Source organism: Alexandromys fortis, unplaced genomic scaffold, assembly GCF_014885135.2.
Source record: "Alexandromys fortis isolate MF-2015 unplaced genomic scaffold, M_Fortis_MF-2015_v1.1 scaffold_94, whole genome shotgun sequence".
Lineage (NCBI taxonomy): Eukaryota > Metazoa > Chordata > Mammalia > Rodentia > Cricetidae > Alexandromys > Alexandromys fortis.
Window position 1 is genome coordinate 4,841,517 of NW_026067979.1, and position 11,863 is coordinate 4,853,379.

Here is an 11,863-nt window from a genome sequence, read left to right on the forward strand (position 1 = left end):
AGGAAGGAAGGAAGGAAGGAAGAAAGAAAGAAAGAAAGAAAGAAAGAAAGAAAGAAAGAAAGAGAGAGGAAGGCTTGCAGGTGCCAGTGTGTACTGCTTAGACTTCCGTGCTAGGTAGAGCTAGTTCAGCAATGGACCATGTATCTGAAGATTGAGTTTTAACTCTTTAGCAGGTTCTCTGCTTGGTTCCTTTCACATGACAGATGCATTACCCATAGTTCTTCCTATCACAGCACCCTGCTTGCTCCGTCTTACTCTTCCAATAAACCACAAGCACTAATTTTTCACTGCATTCCAGCATAAGTGCAGATCCCTGAGCACAGCAGAGCACTGTGCGATCCTGGGCCTGTCTCACACAGATTTCCTGTACCAGGAACATAGTTCCTTGCCGCTCTTCCCTGTCTTTACCTACCATGGAGACTATAAAGACTAGAAGATTGCAATTAAAGCTGGGCTGTAACAAGCTACGGAGTGCTTGCCTAGTATGCAGTAGACCCTAAGTTAGAGTTCAAGGAAGAGAGCAAGCAAGCAATGAATGAAGAAAAAAAGAAGGGGGATAGAGAAGGGAAGGGAAGGGAAGGGAAGGGAAGGGAAGGAAAGGGAAGGGAAGGGAAGGGAAGGGAAGGGAAGGGAAGGGAAGGGAAGGGAAGGGAAGGGAAGGGAAGGGAAGGGAAGGGAAGGGAAGAAGGTTGCAACATTCATTTGCTCAACAAAGGGCAAAATAACTACCATGTGTTTGGTTCTTCCTTATGCAAAGTCCCTGGTTGAGTATATGGGTCCAAATCCCTGATTTTTCAATAACATTTTAAGAACTAAATTATCTAGATAGGTTCTGGTTTCCAAATGCCTATGTAAAACCTATTGGGAAGTAAAATCTTCTAAGCCAATTTTTAGATAACACCATGCAAAATTCACCGAAAAACAGTACTTTTCAAGCACGCTTGGAACTGAATAAATTTTCGGTCAGACCAGTCTCCAGAGACAAACCCTAATACTTAAAACACAATCTTAAAAAAAGTAAATAAATGTCATGTCAACACATTAGAAATACTGTCTCTGAGCGGAGGGTTTTGAAGAATCCTTTCCTCAAAACTCATTCTGCAGCCTCCCCTACTTTACATAATGTGTGTGCCTCGATAATCAGAGGGGCGCAGTGTCTCAAGTCAGCACTAGTGCTGATACAGAAAATGAGACTGATTAGCTTAACTACAGGTAATTACTTAGCCATGAAATCGCCCCGTCCAATTAAACAAGCAGTCATTACTGTAAAGCATGCTTTGAAGTGGGTGCGGAGAGATAAGCTCCAACACTGCTCCCAGGTCCTGGAATAAGGGCTTGTGTGCCACAGATGGCCCCATGGCTGAACGCCATTGGGGTCCTGGTGCACACCACACTCTCTTGTGTTTTTAATTCCAAGTTCCTTTCTAATGACAAGCAAAAACTAAGAGAAATGCTCGCATAGTCTGTGAACCTTTATACAGAAAATATGCATCCTTTAGAAAAAAATAATAAAGTGAAGATTCCACATTTCTGGCTGCAATGATTTGATTAGTGGGCATCTTTTAATACCTACAAAGGCCTTTGGGCTGGATATAGGCTGAAATGAGATGGCCAAGTCCTCTGTATGTATGTGGTGTGTGTGTGTGTATGTATATATGTGTATACCATGTATAAGTGATAAATGCCTATGTAACATATATGTATGTGCTTTGTACAGTATATGTCTATTTATAATATATCTTCTTGTGTGGTGTTTGTGGTGCAGGTGGGTGATGTTTGTGTGATATGATATCTGTACCATCTATACATGTGTGGGTATGTGTGTCTTTGTATCTGTGTGTGATATGATCTTTGTCCTGCATATGTTGTTTGTGTGTGAGATGTACATGTGTGTTTTATTACACACGAACCGTGTTTGTGGTGGACATGTATGCACACTGTCTATATGTACATGTGTGGTATTTGTGGTATGTGTGTATTTGTGTGGCACACGTGTGGGATTCCCAAAATCAGACTAGTACAATGACTCACAGTGGGCCATCCTCCTGGATCGGGGGTTCTCTGAGTCATTTCTTCATTACCACTAGATACTCGTCAGGAATTCTCAAGAAAAGGGAATTCCTTCTCAGCCCTGCACCTAGCAAGCAGTGGGCTCATGGACAAACCTTCTGAACAGTGGCTCACTGAATGACTAAAACTGGAAAGCACTTACAGAACGGAGAACACCTACAGACTCCCACACAGAGCCTTTCTCATAATTAGGTAGCTGCCACTCTCTTTTCCAGAACAGTTCACCCTGGAGCTGGAGAGAACCCATAGTCCATATGCCTACGGTCATGACACAGAAGCACCGGGTCCTGGTAGAGGCTGGCAGGTGTTTTTCCTAAGGCTCCTGTGTGATGGCTGCAGATCTGCTGAAGGCACACCTGCTCAATGTGTCCTGTGCCTCCACACCTCACCAGCGCCATGCCAGCACCTATCGATACGGTCACATGACCCAGCTGTGTTCAGTTCTTTTATCTTTTAGGGGCAAAGAATGCCCATGGTTACCGCTGAACTCCCCAGCCACATGTGACACAAGTCAATCTATTTAGCAAGCGAACACTTAACATCTGTCCAAGGTCCTTGCCCCCGACTATGCACAAATAAGTTATGATCCTTTTCACGATGACAAAGAGGGGAAAGGAATGGGGAAGAAAATGTTTTGTTTGTTTCAAAAATGATTGTCAGGAAAATGGCATTTTGAAGATCTCTAGTGTGTTCCATTCGAATGTTTTCTTGAAGTTTGTTGGTGAAGCACTGATTTGGCAATTGGCAGTTTTTAAAAGTCCACCCACTTCGCTCCTCCCCATCTGTGTGTGTGTGTGTAAGTTCACGTGGGTGTGTCTTCCTGTGTGTGAAGGCCAGAGCACAATTTCAGGTGTCAGGCCTCAGACATAACCTACCTCTGCCTCTTTTTCTTCTTCTTCTTTAGACAGGCTCTCACTGGCCCACTGATCTAGCAGACTAGCCTGGCTGAGCAGGAATATGCCTGCCTCCACCTTCCCAGCACTGGGGTTACAAGTGTGCTTATGCAGGTTCTTGGGATAAAACTCAGGTCCTGTTGCTTGTAAGGCAAGCAAGCCCTTCACCAGCTGAGCCAATTCCGCAGCCCCGAATGTCTGATAGAATGAATTAAATCCAAGGGAAGGTTTACAAAGGTCTCCACTTCTCTGAGACGTCAAAGGAGTCTACAAAAGTAAACAGGGTTGGAGGAACAGCCTTCTCCCAACATCTGCTCCATGGTGGAAGTGCGCTGGCTGCACTGTCAGGGTAGCCCCATGTATTCCACACACCTTCGCTAGCCTGTGTCTGGAGCTGAATGAGTTCTAAAGTGTGACGTGCGAATCTCACTGCCTTTTCATCTCGGCAGAGAGAACGGTGAGAATGGAGAGCCGCCAGCTGTGCACCTCTGTGACACTCAGGAGGTTTTGTTTGGATTAAGAAGGGCAGTTGTTTGCAGACTCTGAGGGGGGGGGGAAGCACACTTCCACGCACACTTTGAACTTGGGTCTCGAGCTACGTGTACAGTTGTATGAAAGAGTAAAAGTCCAAAGCTCCGGGTCCCGTGAGAGCTAATTTACTCACTGATAGGGATCTGGGGGGTGATTTATGACTGCTAGTGAATTGAAATCCAAGTGGCTACGCAACTGAACAAAGACTGGATCCCATACGAAATAGCACTGCCACCAGGATCCTCGCTTGAGTCCTTCAGAAAGCCTCCTGTGTTTTTCTCATTAACCTCGCTTGTCCGTGCAGCAAATCTATACACGCAGTCGGAAATGTTTTAAAGTGGCTACAAGTATATTTAGAACCATATGACACTTGCTTTTATCTACAAAATTGCTATCTATCACGGCAGTTAGTAAAGCATGCCTATGTATGGGGAAAGAAAGCCTTAACCCATTCAGGGATTTCCTTCTGATTTGTGTCTTCTGCTGAAATGATTGAGTAGGCTCCAACCTTTGCTACAGAACTTTTCAGAAGCCTACAAAACCCCTATCTCTCAATGGTACAGCTCGCCAAGCCACTCTCTTTGGTTACGTTGATTGATACCGGTTTTCCCTTAAAATATTTCAGACACATAAAAACTGGGGTAGGGAGGGATTTCAAACCCTTTCTGGCACCTTATACTTATATCCTAACTAGTTATAGCCAAGCTTTCTTAGAGCCTGAGCATTTGTAACTCGAATAACTACTTCATGCGTTAACTTCTTGCACTGAATCCCACAACCCCCTCCCTGGATCTAAGTAGATCTTGGGGTAACTTTTGTTTTAATAATTGAATCACTGAAGTCTCAATGTGAAGTTGCATTGCTTTGTGAAGGTTTATCCAGCCTGTCCATTGAAGCTTTTCCAACCTCCCCTTTTATCTTCAGTGTTTGTCATGAACACACACACACACACACACACACACACACACTGGCCTTGTTCCTGTTCACAGCTCAGACTGCCTCCTGCACTTACTCCCTCTGTCTTGTTCATCTCCTGGCACTGCTGGAGAGACTTCCCCAGAACCCAAGGAGGAATCACAGACTCCTGACTTAAGTGTGGGAGATTTCTGGCTACACGGGACCGAATGATACATGTGGATATGCCGGCTCTTGCTTTCTGCGAGCTATTCCTATCTCAGCTGGATTGATAAGGGGGCATATCATTACAGCCTGTTTCTCAAGAGTTGGAAATAAGGCTCAGAGTGGGGCCATAGTGTATTTCTGAGGATGGGCCCTGAAGCTCAACAGGCAATGATTTCGTGCAAGATAGTCTACGGACATGAAACTTCTAAGCACCTCTTCATTTGACAGTACTACTATCTCCTTCCGCAGACAGTACAACAGTTTTTTTTTTTTTTAAACAAGGGGGCAATTTTGCCTGTTTCATCCTCTCTTTTTTTTTCTTGTGTGTGTGGCAGCTGCTGTTTGATCTGCTCATTGGCTCTGATTTGTTTCATGTTTCAGCCAAAGATTAAAACTGCTCTGTAATTCCAAGCAGATGGGCCTAGAAGTCCAACCCTATAATTATACCTTCTTTCTTTTGCCCTGGAACTGCAAGCGTTCCATCCTGACTTTTAAGACACTGGGGTGGCTGGGACTTGGTGTACACCTTGGCAATCAATCGGGCAGGCAGGTTCACAAAGCCTTCGGGGAAACTTCGAAATCCGTCCCGGCAGGATTACAAAGAAGCCTGTGGCTCCCTTCCCTTCCCTTGATTCTCTGCGGGGAAGGGGAGTACGCGCCCCCACTGGCCTGGTTCCCGCAGGGTCAGCAGCAAGTTTGTTGAGTATCTTCAGTGGGTGTTGAGAAAGGACAGCAGTTGAAGTCACTTGGCTGTTTGAAATGTCAGGTGTCTGACCACTGCTCTGGACAACAGAATGACCAAGCATCACTGCCTGCCACAATTATCAACAACCACCTGTCATAAAACACGCCTTGTCCACCCCAATGCAATCGTCTTATTTTGCCCAGTGCAACTTCTGGAACCCCTTTCGAAGCGCAGATGTCTGGCGAAGGTTTTTTTTCTACAGCCTGGGGAACCAGCGCTAGCAGCAGCACAGGAAGACTCGCCCCACACCAGTGCGAGGGATCCGGGCGTGCAGCTCCTTCCGTCTAGCTTTCAAGACTCGCTACCAAGAATCCCCTAGCGCCCGGAGAACTCGGCAGCACACACTAAACTTCAACGCGGAGCCAAGGTGCAGGCAGACTACAAACACTGGTCCTCAGACAGCAGACAAACACCCGCGAGACGTGTCCTCCCCATAAACCATCACAGCTTTCTCTTTACAGTCTCGTAAAGGCCAGGACCTCACCGAGAGCCCCTGCTGCGCTCTGACAGCGGTGGAAAAGGGACCGCAAAGCCTGTGATTTCGTGACAGTTTATAGCTGGAAAGGCCCACAGAGTGGACACAAAAGTTTTCCGTCGCCATGCAGCTACGGATGTGAGAGATAAAATGTGTCTGGGCGAGGTTCGCATCCTTCCAGAAAGAACACTGACTGTTGCAGCAAAAAGCACTGTAAGCGCCGCTGGGGGAAGGGGTTCTGCGCACCGGCCGGATCGGGCAAGCGGACGCACGGTGTCCCGGGCGACGGAATTCGACTCCCACCGTCGTCTCTGGGCCATAGGGAAGACGCGACCCCCCACCCACCCCAGGACTTACCGTGCAACAGAAGGGCTGGGAACAGATATCCGAGCAGGATGCGGAGCACGCGCGACATCTCCGGGTTCCTTGGGGCCTCGCTGTCGTCCGTCTCGGTCCCCTTCTTGTTCGCGCGCGGGTCGCTCCGGTGCGGGGCGCGCTCGGCTCCTCGGCCGCAGCCCCCGGCGGGCGCCCGCCAGGCCCAGCCTCAGGCGGTGGCGCGCCCCATTGCTGGTGGGCGCAGCGCGGGACTGCGGGGCGCGCGCTCCCTCGGCGCCGTCGGGCCCCGGTCCGCGTGGGGTTCCGGACTACAGCCCGACCTCTCCGCGTCCGACCCCGATCCCTTGGCTCCCAGCCCCAGTCCCGAGGCCCGCCCCGGCGCACACAGCTCGGAGAAGCAGTGGCCGCTACTGCCGCCGCCGCAGAGTCTCTTCATATTTGCAGAGCGCCGCGAAAGGCTCGGAGGCGGGGCCAGGGAGGGGCGGGGTATCTGTGAAACCACGCCCCCACATCCCGCCTCTTCTCCCTCTGTCCAAGCCCTCCCTTCTGCCTAAGGGCTCCCAGCTTCTCCTCCGCCTACTTGCTATCTCCTCCCACTCCTCTCCCACTTCCTCCAGGGCTCCAGCTCTTTAGCCTTGTCTCTCTCCTCCCTCAAGGGCCCGCCTTTCCCCTCTGCCCGGGCACACCTCCATCTCTTCACCCCTTTTTCTGCGCTTCTGCTCCGTTACCGCCCACTCTGTCAAAGATGAGACCCTTGAACCAAGGAGGGAATTGCAGCTTGTAAGCACCGTCACCTTCTAGCTAGAAAGGCCATGTAGTGAGCCATTCATCCTCTCGGTCTCCAACCTGGACAGCTCTGGATCCATTCCGCTCCGTACCACTTGTAGAAGGCATTTGTTTGTAAGGGAGTAGTGAGTGAGGAGGGTCGTGAGGACTTAGGTTTTCATCAGCGAAGCGGAATTTTAAAAATTGGGAGCTGGATGTGAACTTGAGTGTGAACTTACGAAAGAGAGTGGAGGGAGCTGAGTTCTGGAAAACTGTTGGAGCTCTAGGCTCTCTCTCGAGGACACAGTGTTCTTTGCAGCCTACTACCAGTCTGCCCCTAGGCGCCTCGGGGAAGCACCAAAGCCTTGTAGCTGGCCCCTACGTGTCCAGCGCAAGGTTTAGACTGCGGGAGTCCTTTCTTTTTGCCACCTCTTTCCTGTTAGGCTTGTTGAAACCGGAGAAATTTCGTAGAAACGTGCATGGCCCTTTCTGAGTCTTCTTCTCCTCCAGCGTGAATAACCACTACTACGAAGCTGTTTTTATTTGTGGTCTGTGGTCTGCTCAAGTTCACTTTGAACTTTATATCCCAGGACAGGGCGGCTTCTTCTCTTTTACTCCTCCCATACCGGGCAGTCCTGTAGCTGACTTACCTGGGAAGCCTTTCCTCTGCAAAGGCCTTGTCTGGGCCTCCTCTTCTCCCTGGAAAAAAATTTACCAGATCCCAAAGATGACCATCAGGTCCCCTTCTCCTCAAATTAGGATAGAGAACAGACATGAGACCAGATGGAGTGGAAAACATTTCTTGACTCAACTCTGCTGGTGTTTTTCCTAAATAAAACACTTGAGCTAAATGCTTGATTTCCCAAGAGGGTTTTCTGCCCCTTTGAACAATGCAATAATTCAACTCCTTAGGCATTAGACTTTCAAAACTAGCTGGATCGTAGCATTAGCAGAACAGAAAACAGATGAGGATGCCTCGGACAGTTCCCACTCTTCCAGGCTTCTTTCCTTGGGCTGGCCACGGGTGTTTTGATGTGATGCTACTGATAGCCTTTGATGTGTTTTCATTCTTGTCATCAGTATCCTCCCACCATTAATAGTGGATCGTAATGCACAGCAGCTGCCCAGTGCACAAGGATCTTGAGAGATTTACCAGTGCCACTGTTTGCAGATCCTGAAGACGAAAGAATCTCCATGTGGGCAAACTTGAAGATCTCAGAAACAGCATTCGAGGAGCACAAACTGTATTTTGTCGTTCTTGCGCTACTCAGTTTTTCCAGGCGTTGATCAACCTGGTGGTTAGTCTTGAGTAGCTGATGATGACTTTGGGGCTCTGAATGTTTCCCAATGATCAATTAGATTTTCATCTTAAATCTTGACCTTGATTCCTTCATAGATGTTGGGCAGTTGACAAGGGCATGAACAGTGCACTTAAGAAGAATAATGGCTTTGTCACCAGGAGCATGTGTTAGATAGTACTGAATTATTCTACATCTTTTAATCACCCGAGGATTAAAAACCTATTAGAGAATATTTGAAACGAGCAAGGGTGGTGGTGTGTTTTGTGTAAGCAAAACTGTGGAGGTCATTCAACACCTATGAGCAGAAAAATTAGGCAACACACTGTACTTCAGTAATGATTTGATTGTATTATTTAAATAAAAGAGAATAATACTAAGAGGCTCGCTGTAATTTGGCATCATTTTGACAGTCAAGTTCTTTCAGCTTTTGTTTTCCTAGCTGGTCTTACTGATGTGGCATAAACAAAGCCTGAATGATGTCATCAGTTTGAAATCTGTTTGGTCAGTTGATTTTCCCCCATGCACTCTCGGAGATCTAAGTGCTGGACCATCTCAACATGATTGTACCCAGACATGTCCCAGTGGACTCCTGCCTACTGAGATCTAGATCCATCCCAACAATGGAGCTCACTGTCTTCATTATCCTCCCTCCTTTCCTCTTTTCTGCCTCTTCTCCTCCCCCTTCTCCCCCCTTCTCCCCCCTTCTTCTTCTCCTCCTTCTTCTCCTTCTCCCCCTTCTCCTTCTCCTCCTCCTCCTTCTTCTTCTCCTCCTCCTCCCCCTCTTCCTCTTCCTCCTCCTATTTCCCTCCTCTTCTCCTCTTCATCCTTTCTTCTCTAGACCATATTGAACATATTCAAGGTGTTGCCTAAGCTGCTCTTGGGCTCCTAGAGTTAAATGATCCTCTGGCTTCATTCCCAAGTTTACTGGTACTGCAGCTGCACCACCAGCACTTTGAGTCGGGAGTAGCTTTTAACATCCATTGTTAGCTTGCCTACTTTTAGAGAACAATCGTGAAAAAGCAGAGTATAAATCTGTCCTGGAGTGATTGTGGTGGGCTCTGTGCCCCGAGGAACAGAATTGGGGAAAACATTCCTAAGGAGACGAAAGGGCAATTATTGAATCCAGAATCCCCAGAGCAATGAGTGAGAGCCAGGTGGTTCAGGTCTTTGTAATGATGGGAGAGCTGAACAGGATTCTCTAAGTAGAATCAACAAGTGGGTTGGAATATTTGAGCTCCTCACAAATTCTTTGACGTTGTTGATGGAGAAGTTGTGTAAAGACCCGTGTTCTCAGCCACGTGGCACACTCCAAATTCCCAGGATTTGTGCAGTTTCCAACTCTTCTTGAGCATTCAAACTGCTGACATCATTCAGGCTGTGTTTATGCCACATCAGTAAGACCAGCTAGGAAAACAGCTATTATTCACCAGTCTATTCTTGAGTCTCCCATCTGTTGGGGATTCTGAGCAGGAATCGGGCGTAGGGGATATGGTACAGCCCACAGCATTCAGGGTTCAATTTGGCTTGATTTGCAATGGTTGTTTGAGGCGTCCTCCATAAATCTCTGGCATTTGAATGCTTGGTCCATTGTTGGTAGCCGTATGGGGAGGGTTAGGATATGTGGCTTTGCTGGAGGGAGTATGTCACTGAGAACAAGATCTGCATACTCGAAAGATCAGAGCATTTCCTATTTGTGTTCTGCTACCTGTTTGTAGTTTTGCGATGCAAGCTTTCAGCTGCTGCTCCAGCCACCTGCCACCTCCTGTCTCCTGTCTCCACTCTGAGATGCAAATAACAGCCACAATGACAACAACCCAAATGTGAAGGAACCAGGTCATTGGGCTCCAACCTCTTGGCTGTGTGACTTTAGGCGTGTTACCCTGACCAGACTCCGGTATTCATATTTGACCAGATGCTTTTACATAGTTAAGCATTAGATAAATGGATCATAAAAGTCACTGACAAGAATGAATTTAGACTACACCATGCATTCTCAACCGTGGCAAAATCAGTCCCCAGAGGGTGAAATGCTGCTTTGCTATTCATTGTTATTTATAACTTTTGAAGAGTATTTTATTTGCTACTGTGGGTCATAAAATACAAACAATTCAAAATGAACTATAGTTATGACATGACCTACAACCCATTGTTTTAGTTTGATATTATATAAATTTTCATTAACCCAGGCTTAGCTTGAAAAAGATGTAATTCTGAAGGTGGTAAAGAGATCTAGGTAATGTGTGTTATTTATACTTGTATTGGTTGCTAATATGATTCATATTTAATGAACTAGAAATGTAAGTTTATGGACAATGAAAATCATTTTATTATTCCTCAAGTTCAGCACCCTACACTTGTCATATGCAACTGCAACTTGAGACAACTTGGCAGATTTTCAAAATATTTATTTGAAGGGAATATTTATTAGAAAATTAATTTAGAGAGCTGAAGGCTGACATTCAGACAGAATAAATTCAAGGATATGTTTGTATGTGATAACATGGTTATTGATTCCACATAGAATCTAATTTTCCAGAGATACAGTTAAGCATCTTTCTGCCATGTGACTACCCATCCAAATACCAAAGTCAATGTCAAGAAGAGAGTTCCGATCTGAATTGCATGGCAAGGACCAATGGGGCCTTTCACAGCAATATCATGTCTCCTGACATGCTCAGCAGCTCAGTCGGAGCTTGTTTGTCTTTCGTTGTGCTAGCTCAGCTAGCACTGTCTATCTTCACAGATGGGAAAATGAAGCCAAAGAGAGCAAATGGTCTACTCCAAAGTTCCAGCTTCATAGTATTTCCTCTGTAAGTTTTCCAATAGTTATATGCCACATGTAGCTCTAGAGCTCTATCATGTATCTCCTACCCCCCCATTAAAAATGTTGCGTGTTTGTAGACATTTACATACTTATTGCCATTGTTAGTGTCATAGTTTAATGTGTGAAGAAGTATACACTTAATTTTAGATTGGATAACACAATCTGTAAAGTGAGCAGGTGGGTCCACCTGATGACTAAAAGATTGCCTGCTGCTCTCAAGCCCTGAATATTAAGGATGCAAGTAGTCCACACCTTTGTGAAGCTGTGTTTTTAACTGTGTATAGAAATGAATCATGTAGGAAAAGCCCTGGCCAATAGCATTCCATCTGTCTGAAGCCTGGATCTCTTGAAAGAGGTCAGCATCAGCACCAGATCCAACACAGTCAGTAGTGATGCTTAATCTCAGCCTTGTGTGACACTTTCTAATTCTCAAAAGACTTCCAAATCTCTTGGTCTTCATGTAATTTGGAGACGTCCAGAGAACATTGAGTCCATTCTGAGGGGAAAAGAAAGACTATCCTTAATCTAGAGGCTTCTCTGAAGAATCTGGTGATTCTGATGCTCTCGTCCTTATGGAGAAAACAAGACCTCCTTGAACAGACGCAAGCTCTGAGAACCACCAATGTTCTGATCATGTAGTCAGAAAATGAGCGAACCCTATGAACATAGGAAACTCTCATATTCTTATAATTCATTTTTCAGATTTGTCTTCAAATTTTTAACAGGCTATAGCTAGCACCTAAATTATTAGTTATTCACAGATTCTCAGTGGGTGAGACAAAACCAAATACCACCATGAAC

The 11,863-nt window shown here is 46.3% G+C and overlaps 1 protein-coding gene across 1 annotated transcript in view; it reads right to left on the minus strand.

The window, feature by feature from the left end:
* The window catches only part of Apcdd1 (APC down-regulated 1), a 30,755-nt gene extending 24,423 nt beyond the window's left edge, over positions 1-6,332 (minus strand). The window contains exon 1 of the mRNA XM_050157972.1: positions 6,194-6,332. Coding sequence (XP_050013929.1) covers positions 6,194-6,251 — 58 coding nt within the window. The 5' untranslated portion in view covers positions 6,252-6,332. The remainder of the gene's footprint in view (positions 1-6,193) is intronic.
* Positions 6,333-11,863: the final 5,531 nt, after the last annotated feature.